Source organism: Cyprinus carpio, chromosome B2 (genome assembly GCF_018340385.1).
Source record: "Cyprinus carpio isolate SPL01 chromosome B2, ASM1834038v1, whole genome shotgun sequence".
Classification (NCBI taxonomy): domain Eukaryota; kingdom Metazoa; phylum Chordata; class Actinopteri; order Cypriniformes; family Cyprinidae; genus Cyprinus; species Cyprinus carpio.
The window spans coordinates 20,311,760-20,333,635 of record NC_056598.1 but is presented as its reverse complement, the minus strand read 5'-3'; the positions used below and the strand labels follow the sequence as shown (position 1 = coordinate 20,333,635).

The window sequence follows — 21,876 nt, the reverse complement described above, 5'->3', positions numbered from 1 at the left end:
CTCTCACTTCAGCTAAGTACAAAGTAACTCATATTCAGAGTTAAGCTAAAAGTCTAGTAATATACTTGTTCTTAGTTATAAAAACAGCATTAATATTTGCCTTTTTTCTTTTTTTTTTTTTTTTTGCTTGCAAGATGGAAATATGTATACAGACATTTGATACTGACAATAATATTCCAGGGTCAAAGATATATTTCAGTATATTCTACACTATAAATTATAATCAATTTAATGCCTTGTTGCCAAGTATTTAATGATATTTTAGTTTAGTATATGAAAAATATAATATATTCAAATTCATACATATCATATATTTTTAAACTCTTTCCAAACTGTCTGCTATAGTTGAAATTTGATTGTAAAGATCATATCACTCACTCACCAGTCTAATATAGTGAAAGGTTCTGAGAACAGCGATCATGAAACGCTCTTACCTACAGTACGTATATGCTGTTGGAAGGAGGAGCTATACAGTTATTTCATTACCCAGCTCCTGCTATATATGAGTTAGTTACATCTTAGAGAGAAATGTGCAGCATCGATTCTCATTATCACTTTTGTCCTTTTATTGGTCAGATGTTGTTCCTGGTCTTGATCATTATTTCTCTGTTCAAAGGTCAGTTATTCATATATACTTTATGCAGTTTTTTGTTGTTGTTGTTGTTGTTTTTACTTGTAATTCAAAGGTTATGTAAATTCTGTGTGAACCACATAGGAATAATCTACATAGCATTGTTGTTTCGTTTTGTTTTTTTACACAGAGAATGCTGATGCAAATACAGTAAACCCACTGGTCCCAGAGAAGCACATTACAGCAGGGGACAATGTTACCCTTTCCTGTAAATACAGTGGCACTGTTAACACACTGCAGTGGTATCGGCAATATCCAGGATCCCGAATAGAGTTTCTAATTTTTGCCACTGAGCTCAGTGGCCAGTCAGAGCATGCACTTCGACTTTCATCTACAGCTGATAGAGGCAACAAACAAATGCATCTGAACATCTTTTTAACAGAAATGGAAGATTCTGCAATATACTACTGTGCTCTGGTGCCCACAGTGACGGGAAACACTGCATCACTGTACAAAAACCTGAAACCAGTACTAGAAGCACATTTCCAAATACATTAAGTGTTATCACACCACTTGAATAAAATAATAAATGATATGAACAGGAAAGTAGTGTTTCAAAAAACACACTTAAATTTATAAATGAAATCAAACTAAGTACCTCTAAATATAAAATGACTGACAACAGGCAATGGCTGAAAAAATTATATTTCAGGAAGGTAATATTTATAGATTTATTAATTACAAGGTACAATTTACTCTCAATAATCAAATTAGTTTTTAATAACCACTTAAAGAATAGAAGTGTGTATGTGATGTTTGATCAATGGGGTTTGCAAACCAAGAACAGATGCGTCTCATTCAGAACTGGTTCATTTAAAAGTCAGTCTATCAATCTATCTATCTATCGCACAGAACAGGCATTACATATTCAGGTTAAAAAACAAATAACTGTGTTGCTTCTTTTTAGTAAATCAAAAATTTACAATCAGTATAGTCTGATTCCTGGATGAATTAGTCAGTTTTTATAACAATCACATAGTTACATATGAACTACTGAGAGATATATTTGAAAAGGTGCTGTTGAATTCTTTTTGTTTTCCCATCCCTGTTGTTGGGGGTAGAATAAAACTTATGTAATCCTTCAAAGCTGTCAGTAGGAGGAGCACTTTGAGAGTGTATTTTTCATTCCTGACATCTAAGTGTGCTGTCATTCTGGCAAACAGTAGTCAGTTAGGAGAAACCTATGAATCTTAACTCTACGGAACTTTTTGTCTCATTGATGATGTTGCTGCTTGTCCTCATGATATTTTCTCTTTTTAAGGGTGAGTAATGCATAAAAATAATTTCCAGATTATTGATTTTGTCTGTGTCAATGTGTTAATAAAGCAACTATTTATTTATGCTCTTAATTAGTCCATGGATTTTAATGTTTTTTAATTGATTGATTGATATTTTTGAAACAGAGAATGCTGATGCTGAAGTGATAACACCATTCCTCACAGAGCAGTATGTTTTGGCAGGAAAAGATATTACTCTTTCCTGCAACTACAGTGGCTATGTTCAAAATTTACAGTGGTATCGTCAGTATCCCCGATCCAAACCTGAGAATATAATTTTTCACACTGAGGGCAACCATCAGTCAGAGTCCAAGCTTCGTCTGTACGCTGTGGCTGATAAAGGAATCAAACTTATGAATTTGAGCATATCTTCTACAAAGCTGGAAGATTCTGCTCTGTACTACTGTGCCCTGGAGCCCACAGTGACAGGAAACACAGCTGCACTGTACAAAAACTTTCTTATGGCCTATTCTTACTAGGTGCTTTCACACCAGTCACACCAGTTTTCCCCAGTTGTGTTTCCTGACTGATACAATGTGATGCACTTTTCTCATGAAAATTTCCCCACAATATTTCTCACAAAATATCAACTCTGCTGCTGCATTAGTTGATAAAATTTTTGCCAGCTTCCCAAAGCACAGATATTTGTAGAATAAAAATGGGCATGACGAGTGCTTGTGCTCTTGATTAATATCAATTAATATTGCTTCATAGCATGAAAAGATAATCTCAGTGACTTCTACTGCTGATGCCTGATGTAATGTACTACTTGCTTGTGAATTATTAGAAAGTACATTATATAGCCTACATAATAGTATACTGCAAACCCACATTAGAAATTTTGCTGTATTTATACAAAATAATGGAAATAATTTAGGTGGCACCTTATATATACAAGTTTTATATATAAACTTTATGCAAGTTTCCATGTGTAATTTTAGACACACCGATGTCACTGTAACAATCAATATTCTTGAATATGTGCAATATTCTGCCAGAAGATGGAGCTCTAGAAATCCTTCCACTCTTGAGTTCAGTTGTTTAAAAAAAGAGCAGACATACATTAACATGCATTAACTCTAGGAGGGAACCTAAAGTCTTGTCTCTCATTAGTGCAAATGTTGCTCCTGGTATTCATTATATTTTCTCTTCTAAAAGATGAGTGATTTATAAGAATTACAGTGGAAGTGTTATCTCCATATCCTGTTGACAGTCTAAACTACTCCATTACAAATAACAAATTCCATTTTTAAACAGAAAATGCTGGTGAAGATGTCATAAAACCAGTCTTCGCAGAGAAGCAGGTTTTGGAAGGAAAAGATGTTACACTGATCTGCAACTACACTGAAGCTGTCAACAATTTACAGTACAATGGTATCATCAGTCTCCTGGATCCTAACCTGAGCGCCTAATTTTATTCTTTGAGACCATCCCCAAATCCGAGCCCGCTCTCCGTCTGACTGCTGCGGCTGATAAAACAGCTAAAAGTATGACTCTGACGATCTCTTCTACAGAAGTGAAAGACTCTGCCATGTACTACTGTGCCCTGCAGCCCACAGTGACAGGAAACACAACCACACTGTACAAAATGTAACAAGTAATGATATTAAACAGAAGATCATGATTTAAAAACATTATATTCAGTATTTGCATTGGCACTGTATGACTTGCAAATGTTTCAAGCATTAATTTGCTGCTCATATCTGTAAAAAGTAGTCTGATACTGTCAATGGTTGATATTTTATAGAATCAGGGCACACAATTGTACTTTTAAAACATATTCCAACATGTAGCAGCTAAGTGTCCATTTAATAAAGAATATAATATTAGATAAATTAGACTTACAAAACATAATTTTTAGTTTGTATACGTCTTCCTATACAGTGAGTTATTGGTAGGGATGAGATGAGTAAGGAGGTATGTGTGGGAGGAGCTCAGCATTTTGTAAACTCTAGCAGAATAAATCAGAGACAGCACCTTCATACAGAACCTGATAGAAGTCTGAACTCAAACTACAGAATCATGTTACTCATCTCTTCTGTTTTAATATTTATCTTCAGTTACTGTAAGTAGTATTACTCATGTACATTTTGCACTGTATTCCAGAACATCACAAAAAATACCTGTATGTAAAAATACCTGTTTGTTTTGTTGTAAATGAAATTTTGTTGTAATTTGTAATTTTACATTTAGTTGTAAATGTCCATTTCCTTACTTGCTTCTTTAATGTATTTGCAGGTGAATCTAATGGAAATGTCATCAGACCAAACCAGCCATCTGTAGTTTTAGCTGAAGGAAGCAGCACCACTCTGTCCTGTTCATATGATGGATCAGCTTACAGTCTTCACTGGTATCGACAGAAGCCTGGATCAAAACCAGAGTTTCTGCTGCTGATTGTGAGGTCTACTAAAACTGTAGTTCCAGCTTCTCCACCTCACACACATATGTACATCAGACTCCATGATAATAAAAGTGTGGATCTGGAGATCTCCTCTGCTGCTGTATCAGACTCTGCAGTGTATTACTGTGCCCTGGAGCCCACAGTGACAGGAAAACAAACTACACTGTACAAAAACCTTCTTGTTGTTTGTCTGTTGCATAGTCGCACATGATCTGCTGCATATGTTGCATATGATCTCTTTGATTTCCATTTCCATTCTAATTTGGCATTTAAACGTACATTACTGGCCATTGGTAATCACTGACCATTATCAGATTGAATTTCCCTCAAACACAAAAAAATATATAATTTAGGACTATAGTAATCAGTACAAAAATTGACTATGAATTACCAAGACAAAAAGAAATCCCCATTTAGAATAAAATAAATTGAATTGGTTCCATTAACTAAAGCTTAGAATAAATTCAAAAGTTAAGACACATTTCTCTTTGCTAGAATTTATCAAATAGGACATTATCAAAATAACTTCTGTACAGATGTATTTAAAACATTTTAAATATCTTGCCACATTAAGGTTTCCAGAGAGTTTATCACCCACAGAATTGTTTTAGATTCTCAGTTAAGACCACACCTATTACTGAATTCCTTTGAAAGTTACTACAGGGATTTATAGTTACTTTTGGAGACAGATATGTAATCTGCTATACAATAACTTTGGTTGTTTTAGTTATATCCAAAAAGAATGATACACTTAACCAGTGGTTACCACACACACTCTACATCTATGGGTGTTTTTTTGTTTTTTTTTTATCAAATCAGATTTACACCAGGGAGCCCTAGTTAAGCATGGCTTTTACCAGAAGGTGGAGCTCACATTTAAGTTATTTCAAAACAGAACACATGCAAACTGAGTCAGTTAAGAGGAAACTGTAAGTCTTGACTCTACAGAACTTTTTGTATCATTGATAATGTTGCTCCTTATCCTCATGATATTTTCCCTTTGTAAGGGTGAGTAATGCATAAGAATAATTTCCAGATTATTGATTTTGATTGTGTTAATAAACCAACTATTTATATAGTCTTAATTAGTCCATTAATTTAACTGATTGATTGATTTTTTTAAAAAACAGGTAATGTTGATGCTGAAGTGATAACATCATTCTTCACAAAGCAGCATGTTTTAGCAGGAAGAGATGTTACACTTTCCTGCAACTACAGTGGTAATGTTCGCAGTCTGCAGTGGTACCGTCAGCATCCCGGATCCAAACCTGAAAATATAATTTGTTACACTGAGAGCAGCAGTCAGTCAGAGCCCAAGCTTCGTCTGGATGCTGTGGCTGATAAAGGAAGCAAACTTATGAATCTGAGCATATCTTCTACACAAATGGATGGTTCTGCTCTGTACTATTGTGCTCTGCAGCCCACAGTGACGGGAAACACAACTGCACTGTACAAAAACAGACGGTCAGGACACACACTGTAATAATTACCAAACATTACTAACATGTACAATAAGGAAAAATGAAAGATAATTAAGAGAGCTGGTAACTGCACATCAACCAGTGTAAAGATCTTTGAAACTTGTGGTTACAGTAGTTTAACACTGTATATTTTCCACATAGCTTATTGTCCAAAAGAAACATTTAATTTTTTTTTTTTTTTTTTTTTTTTTTTGTGAAATCATTATATATGATTAAACAGCAGCCATACTTTAAAATCTTCATTTTAATTAGAGAGTATGCTAAAATATATTCACATACAGTCAGTATTTGTAGGGGAAGATGAAAAAGTAGGTTTGTGTGGGAGGAGCTCAATGTTTTGTCCACTTTAGCAGAAGAAATTGTTGAGACAACACTGACTTTCCTTCATTGAGAAGTCTAAACACAAACTACAGAAACATGTTACTCATCTCTTCTGTTTTAATTTTTATCCTCAGTTACTGTAAGTACTGCTAGTCATATACATTTACACCTTATTTATATACAGTATAAATCAAAAACATGCCCATTTTTAAATTCATTCTAAACATAATCCATTAAATTGCTTGATTATTTATCATATTTGCAGGTGAATCTAATGGAAATGTCATCAGACCAAACCAGCCGTCTGTTGTTTTAGCTGAAGGAAGCAGCACCACTCTGTCCTGTACATATGATGGATCAGCTTACAGTCTTCACTGGTATCGACAGAAGCCTGGATCAAAACCAGAGTTTCTGCTGCTGATTGTTGAGTCTTCCAAGTATGTCACCAAAGCTGACCAACCTCATCCACATATGTCCATCAGACTCCATGATAATAAAAGTGTGGATCTGGAGATCTCCTCTGCTGCTGTATCAGACTCTGCAGTGTATTACTGTGCTCTGGAGCCCACAGTGACAGAAGAAACCCTCTACACTTTACAAAAACTTGTTTCTTGCATATTGTATAACAATCATATATTTAGGCCTTCCCTCATGCAGTGTCTTATTTTTGTTCCTCCTTCCTGTCCTTACAAGGTGGTCTTTCCCTGAGAACTACTGTAGCCTACCATTTTAGCAAATGTTTTGCACCGTTTACTTATTAATTGGTCATTTAAGGCCACTTTTACAAGACAAAACAAACTGTAATTTACAATAAATCAAGTTACGTGAACCAGTACACCGTAGTATGAACCCACACATGCTAGAAAAACCTTCCTTTATGCAGAAAAAGGATGTAAGCATGAAAATTTATTAGCATTAATGCACAAAAATCAATTAAAAATAAAACAGTTCCTTCTATGTCTATAGACAAGACAAATTCCTGCAGATGAGACTACTGTATGATAACTTTGCTTTTGCTGTTATTTTTTTGCACAGTAAACGTAAATTGTACTATCAATAAGATCTCTCTGGACAGTGACAGCCTTTATTACAATACCTTATTAACATACTTCTTTAATCATTTCAATCTTGTACAAGTTAATGTAAATTTCTGAAAGCAAAAGGTGATATCGCATCCATTCTGCCAGAAGGTGGAGCTCCAGGATCCATCCTAGTTCAGTCTCAGTTCAGTTGTTTAAAAACAGAGCAGACATACATTGAGTCAGTCATACTCAGAGAGAGAACTGTAAGTCTTGACTCTCAAAGTCATTGTCTCTCATTAGTGCAGATGTTGCCCCTCGTATTCATTATATTTTCTCTCCTAAAAGGTGAGTGATTCAACAAGCTTTTTATACTGCTGACAGTCTGAAATTGTCCATTAGAAATGATTCATTGAAACATTGTTTGTTTTAAACAGAGACTGCTGGTGAAGATGTCATAAAACCAGTCTCCACACAGAAGCAGGTTTTGGAAGGAAAAGATGTTACACTGATCTGCAACTACACCGAAGCTGTTCAAAATTTACAATGGTATCGTCACTATCCCGGATCCAAACCTGAGCACCTCATCACGTTCTTTGAGACCACACAGAGCACGACAGAGGACGCTCTCCGTCTGACCGCTGCGGCTGATAAAGCAGCTAAAAGTATGACTCTGACGATCTCTTCTACAGAAGTGAAAGACTCTGCCATGTACTACTGTGCCCTGGTGCCCACAGTGACAGGAAACACAACTACACTGTACAAAAACAGAGTGAGAAAGGATATTTAAGACAGAAGACGATGCACAATGCAGATTTTAAAACTACACTCTTTATAAAGTGGACAATCAATTGTTACCTTTCGGAATAGTTTCTAAACCCATGTACAGTACAACTGGTAGTGTCCTCACCATTAATATTATCAGACCACTTCTTAATACAGATATGAAAAGCAACATAAATGTTTGAAACATTTAATATCTGTACAGTGCCATTGCAATGTTTGTGTAATATCAGCTTATTTATATACTGTCTGTACTTGTAGGATAAAATGAGTGAAGGTACTGTATGTGTGGGAGGAGCTTAGGATTTTGTCAACTTCAGTGGAAGAAATCAAAAAGACAACACTGACTTTCTTTCATACAGATCCTGATAGAAGTCTCAACTCAAAAGAAACAGAAGCATGTTACTCATCTCATCCATTTTCATTTTAATCCTCAGTTACTGTAAGTACTGTTAGTCATACAATGTCTTCACACATATTTTGCACCATTTTCCAAAACATAACTAAAAATAAAAATATCACAAACATGCATTTATTACTCTAAATGTAATCATTACAGTCCTTGATTATCTGTCATCTTTGCAGGTGAATCTAATGGAAATGTCATCAGACCAAACCAGCCGTCTGTAGTTTTAACTGAAGGAAGCAGCACCACTCTGTCCTGTTCATATGATGGATCAGCTTACAGTCTTCACTGGTATCGACAGAAGCCTGGATCAAAACCAGAGTTTCTGCTGCTGATTGCTGAGTCTTCCAAGTATGTCACCAAAGCTGACCAACCTCATCCACATATGTCCATCAGACTCCATGATAATAAAAGTGTGGATCTGGAGATCTCCTCTGCTGCTGTATCAGACTCTGCAGTGTATTACTGTGCCCTGGAGCCCACAGTGACAGGAAACCCCTCTACACTGTACAAAAACCTTCTTATTATCTGCCTGATGAACAGTCATATTTCTCTACCATGATCTCTGTGATATTCCATTTTGCTGATGATCTGAATGTGGCATTTAAATGTACATTTTCAAATTGTAATTCATTTTGCTCTATTTAGCAAGGACGTCCCTCAAAGAGAGAGAGAGAGAGAGAGAAAAAAAAACTTTATTTAGGACTATAATCATGATCAATACAAAAATGGAATATAAAATACCAAGACAAACAATCACCACTCGAAATTCAATCTGTTCCTTGAAATAAAGCTTTACACATTTCTCTCTGATAAATTACTAAAATGTTCAAATAAATAACTACAGTACAGATATATTTAAAATATTTTATCTTGCCACAGAAAGGTTACTGGGTTTCTATATACAAGAGATTTCCAGGGCTTTTATTACCCACAGAATTATTTTAGATTCACAGTTAAGACCACATATAGAGTATTGAATTCCTTTGAAAGGTCACTAAAGTACAGTTGATAGCTGATATGCTGCTGTACAAGACTTTTGGTTGTTTCAGTTACATCCAAAAAAGAATGATATAATACAGGTACTTAACCAGTGGTTACCACACACTTTTTTAAAATTATTATTATTAAATCAGACCAGAGAGCCTCAGTTAAGCACGGCTTTTGCCAGAAGGTGGAGCTCACATTTAAGTTATTTCAAAACCGAAGACATGCAAACTGAGTCAGTTAAGAGGAAACTGTAAGTCTTGACTCTTCAGAACTTTGTCTCGTTGATAATGTTGCTCCTCGTCCTCATGATATTTTCCCTTTTTAAAGGTGAGTAATGCATAAGAATAATTTCCAGATTATTGATTTTGTGTTAATGTGTTAATAAACCAACTATTTATACATGCTCTTAATTAGTCCATTAATTTTAATGTTTTTTAATTGATTGATTGATATTTTTTAAACAGGTAATGTTGATGCTGAATTGATAACTTCATTCTTCACAAAGCAGCATTACAGTGGTAATGTTCGCAGTCTGCAGAGGTACCGTCAGCATCCCAGATCCAAACCTGAAAATATAATTTTTTACACTGAGAGCAGCAGTCAGTCAGAGCCCAAGCTTTATCTGTATGCTGTGGCTGATAAAGGAAGCAAACTTATAAATCTGAGCATATCTTCTACACAAATGGATGATTCTGCTCTGTACTACTGTGCTCTGCAGCCCACAGTGACAGGAAACACAACTGCACTGTACAAAAACAGATGGTCAGGACACACACTGTAATTACCAAACATTACTAATATGTACAATAAGGAAAAATCAAAGAAAAAATAAACAAGAGCTGGTAACTGCACATCAACCAGTGTAAAGATCTTTGAAACATTTGGTTACAGTAGTTTAACACTGTATATTTTCCACATAGCTTATTGTCCAAAAGAAACATTTTATTTTTTTGTGAAATCATTATATATGATTGAACATATATCGACCAGCCCTAATTGAACAGCAGCCATACTTTATTTAAAAATCTTCATTTTAATTAGAGAGTAAGCTAAAATGTATTCACATACAGTCAGTATTTGTAGGGGAAGATGAAAAAGTAGGTTTGTATATTTTTCATATTTTTAAGCTTCCCCTCTTGCAGTGTCTCATTATTTTTCAACTTTCAATTCATTATAAGGTGGTCTTTCTCCAAGAATTATTGTACCATTTAAATTTACAATACACCAAGTTAACCAGTACACCATAGTAACTCACATGCAGGAAAACATTCCTTTATGCAAAACAAGAATAATAAAAATAAAAAACAGCATCTAAGCATAAAATTTAATCAGTATTAATTATACAAAAATCAATAAAACAAAACAAAGCTCAGTAACACATTAGTTTAGGGACCAATTCTCATCCACTAGTTGCTAATTAGCATGCACACTGCTAGCATATTGGCTGTTTAATAGTACTTACAAAGCACATATTCTACGTAACCATATTCTGTATCCTCCTACCCAATACCTAAACTTACTTACCTTACTACCAATTAAAAAGCATTAATTAGGAGTTAATTGAGGCTGCTAAAGGCAGTTAAACATTGCAAACATGGATTAAAAGCTCCACTAAGCCAGAAGGTAAATTATCATATTGAATATTTAGCAGTTTTTCACACGTTAATTCTTGTAATTAAGTATATTTCCCATTACAATCACATACTTCCAATGAAGATGTAGCAGAAGCAGGCTCAGAGAGTGAGGGAGAGCCCACTCTATCAAAACACCTATAATAAAGTCTGAAATTATTACAGAGTGTGCTATCTTCTCTTACAATTCAATTCAATAATTCAAGGCATTGATGTTTGCCTAAAAAAACACCACTGGCTCTGCACCCCTTTACCTAAATTCATTACTTCAGACTTATGTGCCTTCTAGAAGCTTGCGTTCTGCAAGTAATCCCAAAGAGGCACAAAATCACTTTCACGGACTTTTACATTAAATGTTCCCTTCTGGTGGAATGTGGTGCCCAACTCAGTCTGAGCAACTGAGTCCTTAGCCATCTTCAAGAATCGGCTAAAAACACATCTCTTCCATCTTTATTTGACCCTCTAACTCTAGCAATCTCTCTTCTAATTCTATTCTTATAAAAAAAAAATAATTTAATAAAAACTTGCCCCTTTTAGACTTGCACTGTATTAATTTACTAACTACTTGTTTTCTTAAAAAAAAAAACTAACTAACTACACTGTAAATAGAATACTGTGAAATTTACAGTAACTTGCTGGCAGCAATTAGCAAGTAAGTGGCTGTAGTTCATTTCACAGTATGCTTACTGTAAACTTAATTGCAGTAACTTTAAAAATACTGTAAAACTTTTTTACAGTAATAATCACAGTACTGTGTTTCATCACCTCACATATTTTACTACTGTAATAGGGATTACTGCATTAATTTTGTGTACTGTAAAATGAAGACACTGTTTTTGTCACAAAAATGTCACAAACATTTCATTTCGTTTTGTATACAACACTTTTCTGAACATACAAATCAATCCTGTTCAAATGTATTAAAATGTTCGGTTAAAATTAGAATGTATAAAAGACAAATTAAATGATTTAAAAACAGCAGGATTTAAAACAGTAGAATTTGGTCCCTGAACGTTGTTTTTCTTCAAAAACGGGCCTGAACTAGTCAATTTCCTGGGCTGGAGTCTTCTACCCTGCAGTGGAAGAAATTAATTATTAATGGAAAAGTTTATAAGCAAGACAGATGGGTTGATGACAATATATATAAAAGTTTGATTGGATCATTTGATTTAGCCAATCAATATGTAATACAATGTCCACTTCTCTATAAACATATATATTAGGGCTTGGAGAGAAAAATCGATTCACCCAGCTATCAAGTCGATTCTAAAATCGTTTTTTTTATTATTCCAGAACCTTTCAATTTGTCTATCTATTAAACTTTGACAAAATCATATCGCCACATTCAAATCTGTGTTGGCGCTGCTGCTGACCCAGAGAGAGTGACGTTAGTCATGAAACAGCTTAACAAACAGTCTTTTAAATAAATATTTGTATTTTTGATATTTTATATGCTCTGTTGGTGGTTTGTGGAGTAGCATCCCCGGGGGGTGATTTATTTATTTTTTATACCTTTTATTAAGACACAAAATGTAAATTTATTTTTATTAATACAAACCGTAACATCTGTAAAATATACAACCTCATTTTTAAAGGATAAAATTCTAATATTCTTACGGAGTTGCAGCTCTACTCTTATTAGACAGTATTGGTTTCTTACATTTGCCATGAATGTCATTACTTTAATATTTAATAACTATCTATATTAATATTATTATAAAATTTTCTGCCACAAAACTGTGTTTACATGTTTAAATTTTATGGTAAATGTTTGTGATTTGTGAATGGAAAAGATTTTCTAACAGGATGTTGTCACACACAGTTCAGTGTGGTTGAGAATGTCAGCGCTAGTCTTATCACCTGAAGCTGTGAAACGGCATGACTTTTAAATCATGCTTGGCGGGCCACATATGTATTTTAATAGACAAGCTGCGACCACCAACTACCCACCCAAACATTTTAAAGCCCTGGACCATACAATATTTACAGGTAAGCATAGTTCATAAATACACAAATAATGTAATTATTTGTGTATTTGAACTATTTTGAGCCCCTGGTAAAAAGCGCTGATAACCCCATTTCCCCAATTAAAATTTTTTAAATGTTCCTTTACCTAAAAGTGGGATTTAGAACGACAGTAACCCAGAGTATTCTAGGTAACAATTAACAGTCTCACCTGGTATTAGTTGTTCTTCCAGTCATACTCAATGAAGTCCCTGATGAACAATGCCACGTGTGGATTGAGGGACTCGTTTTTTCTTTGGACCACCTTCCCAGTTCTTCTGCTAACCTGGACCTTCGAATTGCACTTGCTGTGCTCTGGATTTATCCTGATGAAGAATCTGTAAATAAAAAAATCATGCATTACTCTATCCAAGAAAAAAAAAACCTGTCGTAAGAATCTTACCATATATAGAGCAGAGTTCTTGCAGGTTTCAGCAAGTCAAATTTAAGACCTTTTTAAGACATTTTAAGACCATAAAGATTGAAATTTAAGACCTACACGACACATTGCCAAAAAATATTCAAATCAAAGAATTCATTTTATTTCAATGAATTCAGTAATTGAAAAAGCATTTAATTTAATTTACAGATAAAGCAATCACATTAGTAACCTTCCACACACAACAAAGTGTGTCAGAGAAAAGAACATAATCAGATATAATTTTTTTTAACAGAAAATTGTACTTTACATAATATACTGTAAAAAACACATAATTAGTTGATCATAACTAGAGATGAAATGGCATGAACATTTAATTTAATAATTATGGTGACAAATTATCACGGTTATCACAGAATCCTGTTCAAAAAGTACTAATACTAATGAAATCCAATTCACCAAGTTTTATGTTGAAAACCAGCAAATAACAAATAAAATTAGCATCAATATGCACTTTTTGTTTACATAAACATTAACATATCTAGGGATTGTGTCTTAAGAGAAACAACATTGTTTGCATTTGAAAAACATTGTATACATGCTAGTTCATGTAACTTATACCTTGAACGATTGTTGAGGCCTCTTTGCTGCAACCTGAAAGAAATGAACCAAATGGTAAATAAAAGTATCTTAATACAGTGCGAGTATATTATTATGCTTCCACGAGTCATGAATAAAACTCTCGAATGAATAAAACTTTCGAATCGGCCCGCTTAAATGTCTGATTCTTCAGGCGCCAACGTTAGCAAGCAAGAAAAAAAAACGAGTGAGATTATTCAAACAGCTAACGTTACCGCGTCAACATCAAACACACAATTTCAAATTAATTTTATTCAACAATGCTAAACGTTACTCTTTAATCAAATTGAAGACGTTATAAATGTAATGTTGCCACATAAAATAAATCTCAATACAGTATATGCTCCCACATGTCGGAAATGGCACTTCAAATTAGGCTATCAACAATCTCGTTTCTGCGGTTTGACCTGCGATGAAGTTCAGAAAAATCATGATCCTATGAAAAATGTATTAAGTCTTACCTCTAGCTGCGTTTTCTGTCGAGTCGGGAGTCGGCTGGCTTCACGCGCACGCACGCGGTGTCGGCGGTGACAGTTGACTTTAGCGGCTAGAGAAAAATCCAAGTGTACGGGATCATATTTCCGGCTAGTGCACCAACAGATACATCACATACACAATTCCAATTTAATTTTTATTCAACATGATATCCTTCTCTAAACTGATGACGTTATCGAATGTTGCCAGATTAGAAAATCTATCGAAATTATGCGCAATTATATATAGAATGTTTTTTATTTTTTTTTGTTTTGGTAATAAAATGCACACAAGACACGTTTACTAGGAAGTGTCCCGCTCGTTTACCCCTCTCTCTCTCGGTGCACTCTTAAAGTTGAACAAATAGGTAACTTTACAATAGTAAACTGTGGAAATAAATCAGCAAAGTTACCTTTCTTAAGTTAAAATTCCGATGAAAGTGTGGAATCTCGTAGCTTTTCAGCTTTCCACGGCTGGAAAAAAAATCCTCTAGAAATTGCTGTATTGTGATTCACAGAAAAAAAATATTTTTACTGTAGAATTTACCCGCCATTGAAAATTGACCATGATGCTTTGCAAATCTACAGTAACATGCTGTATACAGGTTCTACAGTAAGCATTTGCTCATTTTACAGTAATAATGCTGTGAAAACTACAGAAAATTGTTACAGTGTAACACTAGCTTCTTTTTGTGTTCTATCTGTTTTCTATTTATTATACAATTAACAGAATCAAAAAGGCCTCTAGCTTGCTCTGTTCTTTTTCTATTCTATCTGTTTTCTTTTTATTTATTATATAATAATAAGAAAAATGCTATGTGTACTGCGTTAAGCTACCTTAGACTTGTCATAGCACTTGCATATCATTGCTCTGTTGTTGATTTTGATTGCTTCCATTGTCCTCATTTGTAAGTCGCTTTGGATAAAAGCATCTGCTAAATGACTAAATGTAAATGTTATGTAAATAACTGTATATTCCTAACAACTACAAAATTTGTATTAACAAGCACCCACCCCCTTAGTGTGCCCCTTTTTTTGGTTTGGCCCACTGCCCGTCAAAATCTCTGTGCACGGCCCTGATGGCCAGTGACAATCTTTAACATACTTCTTTAATTTATCACTTCAGTCCTATTGTATAACTTACTGTATAATTTACTAAGCCAAATATTATTTGGTAAGCTCTTATTTTTTGTTTGAAATACAGTACATTCCATAAAAATGCTAAGATATTGTAGCAAAAGTGATCTTACATGCATTCTGCCAGAAGGTGGAGCTCCAGGAACCATTCTAGTTCAGTCTCAGTTCAGTTCATACATTGAGTCAGTCATACTCAGAGAGAGAACTGTAAGTCTTGAACCTCAAAGTCATTGTCTCTCATTAATGCAGATGTTGCTCCTGGTATTTATTACATTTTCTCTCCTAAAAGGTGATTGTTTCATTACAATTATTGAGGAAATACTTTTTTCTCTTTTTTATTCTGTTGACTATCTGAAATCGTCCATTAGAAATGATTAATTAAAACATTGTTTGTTTTTAACAGAGACTGCTGGTGAAAATGTCATAAAGCCAGTCTTCACAGAGAAGCAGGTTTTGGAAGGAAAAGATGTAACACTGATCTGCAACTACACTGAAGCTGTCAAGAACTTACAATGGTATCGTCAGTATCCCGGATCCAAACCTGAGAACCTCATCATGTTCTTTGAGACCATCCCCAAAACAGAGCACGCTCTCCGTCTGACCGCTGCGGCTGATAAAGAAGACCCTGAGCAGAAAAGTATGACTCTGACGATCTATTCTACAGAAGTGAAAGACTCTGCCATGTACTACTGTGCCCTGCAGCCCACAGTGACAGGAAACAAAACTACACTGTACAAAAACAGAGTTAGAAAGGATATTTAAGACAGAAGATGATGCACAATGCAGATTTTAAAACTACACTCTTATAAAGTGGACAATCAATTATTACCTTTCGGAATAGTTTCCAAACCCATGTACAGTAAAATTGGTAGTGTCCTCACCATTAATATGTACAGATGTGAAAAGCAACATAAATGTTTGAAACATTTAATATCTGTACAGTGCCACTGCAATGTTTGTATAATATCAGCTTATTTATATACTGTCTGTACTTGTAGGGTAAAATGACTTTCTTCTTTCAGACAAATCCAGTCAGCATTATATTAAAAATTATCCTGGCTCTTCCTAGCGTTAGAATGGGAGTTGGTGGGTGTTTTTGTTCAACAGCCTAAAAGACATCAAATAAAGCATGCGCATCCATAATAAAACATGCCTCACAGGGCTCCAGGGGGTGAATAAAGGCCTCATGTAGCGAATCCATGCACTTTTGTAAGAAAAATATCCATATTTAAAATGTTATAAACATTTTTATCTCACTTCCGCTGACTGTCATACCAGCACGCCGTTCCGGGCGGATGACGTAGGACGTAAGCGTTGCGTATGCGCCTGTGAGATATTCTAGTCTCGAGAGTTCATTTACAGGAGTAAAGGAAGCAGAGTTTCCTTACTTCACCAAAGGAAAACCAGTATCTTCCTGGCTTATATCGAAATCCTCCTACATTTTTCTTAAAAAATCCTTGTTTTGTGCTGTTAATTTGTGACCAGCGCTTTGTTTTGCTGTCTCTCCTCCGCGCTTCCGTGTTGTCACTTCTCACCGGTGCATGCGTGATGCGTACATCCTACAGCATCCACCCGGCGTCACAGCTTGCACATGTGACAATCAGCAGAAGTGAAAAAAAAAGTGTTTATTACATTTTAAATATGGATTTTGTATTTTTCTTACAAAAATGCATCGATTCGCTACAGGAGGCCTTTATTCCCCCCCCCCCCCCCCCATTTTATTATGGATGGGCGTGCATTATTTAACTTCTTTTGGACTGTTGAACAAAAACACATACTCCCGTTCAAACGATTGGAAGAGCCAGGATAATTTTTACACTGTTATCGACAGAAGCCTGGATCAAAACCAGAGTTTCTGCTGCTGATTGTTGAGTCTTCAAATATGTCAACAAAGCTGACCAACATCATCCACATATGTCCATCAGACTCCGTAATGATAAATGTGTGGACCTGGAGATCTCCTCTGCTGCTGTATCAGACTCTGCATTGTACTGCTGTGCCCTGCAGCCCAGTGACAGGAAAACCAACTACACTGTACAAAAACCTGATTCTTGAATATTGTATAGTCATGTTTGTAGGAAGGAGGAACTTCCTCACATGCAGTGCCTCTTTTCCCACTTTTCTTGCCTTTGCTGTAGGCCTATAATGTTGTCTTTCTCTAAGAGCTACTGTACCATTTTAGCAAATGTTAGGGTACCATATACATGTACTTCTTAATTTTTGACTGACTGAATTTTGCTACTTGATTTCTTTGCAAAGTAAACAAATATTACAATCAATTGGATCTCTCTAGACAGCGACAGTTTAAAAAGGTTATATTCAAATATTTCCTCAGTTAATAATTTCATTCTTCTTACTATAAAGTTTATTAAGCCAAAGGTTTTCAGTAAGCTTTTAGGTGTTGTTCAAGACACATCGCTTAAACAACGAGATATTGTAGCAAAAGGTGATATGGCATGCTTTCTGCCAGAAGGTGGAGCTCCAGGATCCATCCTAGTTCAGTCTCAGTTCAGTTGTTTAAAAAAAAAAATAGACATACATTGAGTCAGTCACACTTTAGAAGAGAACTGTAAGTCTTGACTCTCAAAGTTATTGTCACTCATTAGCGCAGATGCTGCTCCTCATATTCATTACATTTTCTCTCCTAAAAGGTAAGTGATTCATAGCAATTACTGTGGAAATGCTTTTTCTGCTTTTTATACTGTTGACAATGTGATTAGAAATGATTAATTAAAACATTGTTTGTTTTAAACAGAGACTGCTGGTGAAGATGTCATAAAACCAGTCTTCACACAGAAGCAGGTTTTGGAAGGAAAAGATGTAACACTGATCTGCAACTACACTGAAGCTGTCAACAATTTACAATGGTATCGTCAGTATCCCGGATCCAAACCTGAGCACCTCATCATGTTCTTTGAGACCATCCCCAAATCAGAGGACGCTCTCCGTCTGACCGCTGCAGCTGATAAAGCAGCTAAAAGTATGACTCTGACGATCTCTCCTACAGAAGTGAAAGACTCTGCCATGTACTACTGTGCCCTGGAGCCCACAGTGACAGGAAACACAACTACACTGTACAAAAACAGAGTTAGAAGTGAAATTCATGATGAAAAACAAGATCCTCCTCATTTTAAAAACTAACTGTAACCATTAGAAAGAATTTGTGAACAAAATACACAGTAATAAAACTCTGGAGCAAAAGTACTTAAACTAGATTATTTGAATAAAAAAATCATTCTTAAAATAAAGCAAGTTACCAGCTCTGATGGTGTTGTACATCATTATAAATATATACCAGAAAGATTACGCAGTTTCAGTGTGTTCCAAACAATGTTTAAATACAAGACACATCATGTTTCTTCCAGATACAGAAAATGCTAGATTCTCAGCAGATGCAGACTTTACCAAGAAGTGACTATGCTGTGTTCCAATTCCCAGCATACCAAATGGCATACCTGATACACCGAATGCAGACTGTTAAATGGAGAAGCTTTGTACCAAACTTTGCAAAAAGGAAGAACATTAAGAATCTCTGAACTATGTGTAAAGCTATGAAAGTAAGAGAACAAGTGGGTGGAGCTAGTAGAGGAAAAAAAGTCACTGCTAACAAAAGAACGGCTCAATACCTCCGAAGACAGAAGAGGACTTTCAGTGATCTTGAGAAATCTTCACAAAAGCGATGTTGTTGCTCTGTCTGTTCATACTTTTCAATCACTTTGGTAAGAAATTATCTTTAATTGGTTGTTGTTTTAGGGTAAAATTAAACTACTTTCTGTTTTTTATTCTAATACTAAGTAGTATTATGTGCTAAATATGTATATCTTTACAGGCAAAACTACTGGGTATGGAATCAGACCAGACAAAAACACCACAGTATTAATGGAGGATACAAACATTACACTGTCATGCATATATGAAGGCTCAATAGACAGTTTGTACTGGTACCAACAAAAACCTGGCTCAAGACCAGAGTTTTTAATAATGATTGATGAATCTTCTCAATATGAGACAAAAGCCAAACCACCTTACCCACATTTGTCAATCAAACTTGATAAAATACAGAAACGTGTTCATCTGGAAATCTCCTCTGCAGCAGTTACGGATTCCGCTATGTATTATTGTGCTTTGAGGCCCACAGTAACAGGAAACACACATACACTGTACAAAAACCCTTACTATGTGTTACAATTCAGAGTGACTGTGCATTTGAAATGTAAACAATGTGAAATGTGGACTGCTCTATTTATTTTGTGATGCTGTCTTCAGTCTTTTCAGTGTCTGTAAGTGTGCGATTTGCGATGCACTACTTTGGCGTCCAGAGGAGATCTTCAGCATGGAAGAAGCATTCCATGGATGAAAGAGAACAACAATACAACTCAAACTCAGACACCACATCTTCAAATATTCACACTCTGGAAAGTCCTGCAACCAATAGCCTGTATCTGACAACAGCTACAACAAGTGCACCAAAATATTCATCATTTTGGCAAGAAACAAAAGCTTACACCCCTAGACTTTCTGAAAATAACCCTGAGGTTTTTACTAACCACAAAGTGTGCATTTAGTGCAGAACCCACACAGACCACAGGATGAGCATCCTCTGGCTGATGGGCTCACTAACATAGGGTGAACAAACAGCTTGGTTTTCGGGGACAGTCCCAGTTTTTGGTGTCTTGTCCCTGGAAATGTACCCATTTTACAGCACATACAAAACACCACACAAACACACTGCAGAAACCCTTACCAACATAGCCCGCTGGTTAGCAGGCCAAATGTGTAGGGAATAGTTTCACTACTAGAAGGTGCTGAAAGCTAGATGGATTTCTTTAGCCAGGAAGAATTTAACCTGAATGAGAGCAGAATATTACAATCAATTACCAAAAGAAACATAAATAAAATTGTTATTGATGACATAAATTAAAGTAATAGTCTTTGTATTTAATATATAAAAGGACCTGAACAGGGTGGAGGATTTTGTATACAGTTCCCGAATCCTTCCCGGAAAGTTAATTCCCAAACACAAATAACATGGGTGAAATATAAAAAATAAAAAAAAAATTTTAAATCAACTAAATAACTATACTTTCAACAATTATACACTTCCAGAAAGCATATATCAGTTGTGTTTAAAGTGAGGCTAAAATAATAAGCCTACATTCAGAATGGTAAAGATCCACTTTCTAAAGCACAAATGTAAAATAACATTTGAAAAAAGTCATGAGTACTGTATACAGTACATTCACACTTTGTGAAAATACACATTTACACTTGAAAATGAAAACATTAACTAGAAAACGTAAGAAATATTTGTTAAATAGTTTAATTTATATCATTGTTCATTTTATTTTTGTAATGTGTTTTTGTAAAACCATCATTTTCTGATAACTTAAAAGGCTGTTTTGTTATATATATTCCACTCACAATAATGATATCAATAAATACAACATTTGATAAACCGATAATAACAAGTGAGATTTCAATGATATTTTGACCACTGAACTAGGAAATGTCCAAAGTTTAAATGTAAGAAATCTAGCCAGTTTGCACTTACCTTTTCTGTGAGGGCCGTCCAGGCTAAACGCCATTTTCTTCAGTGGGTATATGCAGGTAAAACCCTCTGGCCCATTTCCAGTTATCCAGTCTAACATAAACTTCCATAAAAAAATTAAATGAATATAGACTGTGAAGAAAAAAAAAACTTGTTCATGTTTTTCTTCTTCCCCCTTGTTGCTCATATCAACTATGGTGTGCATAAAGGGACATTCTGCACTGCGTTTAAGAGGCGAACACTTGTCAATTAAAGATGGCAAAACAATTTATTTCACTGAAACAACTAATCTAATTTAAATTGACGTGATTACACGCATTTAATAAATTAACCTACAGCTGTGGAGAGCGTACAGCATCTTCCAGGCGCCGACTGCGAAACTGAGGTGATCAGCTCCGGTTGAAGACAATGACAGGATCCAAAGCCAGATGACACCGTGCTCATATCTCCATCTCTGTTGAAGCTCAAGGTTTCGTCTTTAAATGAAAGCCAACAGCACCACCTTGCGTTCAGAATGCTTTGGTGCAAGGTTATTTCTCAATAAACAGATTTTACTGTATATTCTGTTCTTTTAACAGAAATGTGGGATACATAGCAATCAGCACAATAATTAATAATGTAATAATTAATAACATTGTTATTTGCATATAATGTAATAATATGTTTTTATGCTAAATTGATTGGGTGTAATTATTACAGTACACAGTTTATTCTTTATTTTGTGTAATGTTTGACTATTTTCTATAAGGGTCAAAT

At 35.1% G+C, this 21,876-nt stretch overlaps 2 long non-coding RNA genes and 6 gene segments (V, D, J or C); 6 read left to right on the top strand and 2 right to left on the bottom strand.

The window, feature by feature from the left end:
* The first annotated feature begins 1,159 nt into the window (after positions 1-1,159).
* Positions 1,160-2,523, top strand: LOC122136221. The segment is given in 2 exon segments: positions 1,160-1,893; positions 2,035-2,523. Coding segments are annotated over 2 exon segments (432 nt in total).
* An 874-nt stretch (positions 2,524-3,397) lies between these two features.
* LOC122136299 lies at positions 3,398-4,520 on the top strand. The segment is given in 3 exon segments: positions 3,398-3,489; positions 3,969-3,973; positions 4,147-4,520. Coding segments are annotated over 3 exon segments (471 nt in total).
* Positions 4,521-5,237: 717 nt separating this feature from the next.
* Positions 5,238-6,295, top strand: LOC122136219. The segment is given in 2 exon segments: positions 5,238-5,317; positions 5,440-6,295. Coding segments are annotated over 2 exon segments (393 nt in total).
* A 654-nt stretch (positions 6,296-6,949) lies between these two features.
* On the top strand, positions 6,950-8,065 carry LOC109074160. The segment is given in 2 exon segments: positions 6,950-7,478; positions 7,568-8,065. Coding segments are annotated over 2 exon segments (393 nt in total).
* Positions 8,066-8,182: 117 nt separating this feature from the next.
* Positions 8,183-8,881, top strand: LOC122136298. The segment is given in 2 exon segments: positions 8,183-8,355; positions 8,499-8,881. Coding segments are annotated over 2 exon segments (426 nt in total).
* A 2,308-nt stretch (positions 8,882-11,189) lies between these two features.
* LOC109104377 lies at positions 11,190-15,105 on the bottom strand. Its single transcript, XR_006154031.1, has 5 exons — positions 14,849-15,105; positions 14,424-14,509; positions 13,945-13,977; positions 13,117-13,282; positions 11,190-12,013 (listed from the first exon to the last, which is right to left on the bottom strand). It is a non-coding gene; the product is annotated as an uncharacterized LOC109104377 (long non-coding RNA).
* A 3,002-nt stretch (positions 15,106-18,107) lies between these two features.
* Positions 18,108-19,224, top strand: LOC122136218. The segment is given in 2 exon segments: positions 18,108-18,223; positions 18,328-19,224. Coding segments are annotated over 2 exon segments (426 nt in total).
* Positions 19,225-19,244: 20 nt separating this feature from the next.
* Positions 19,245-21,561, bottom strand: LOC122136220. Its single transcript, XR_006154032.1, has 3 exons — positions 21,124-21,561; positions 20,528-20,566; positions 19,245-20,418 (listed from the first exon to the last, which is right to left on the bottom strand). It is a non-coding gene; the product is annotated as an uncharacterized LOC122136220 (long non-coding RNA).
* Positions 21,562-21,876: the final 315 nt, after the last annotated feature.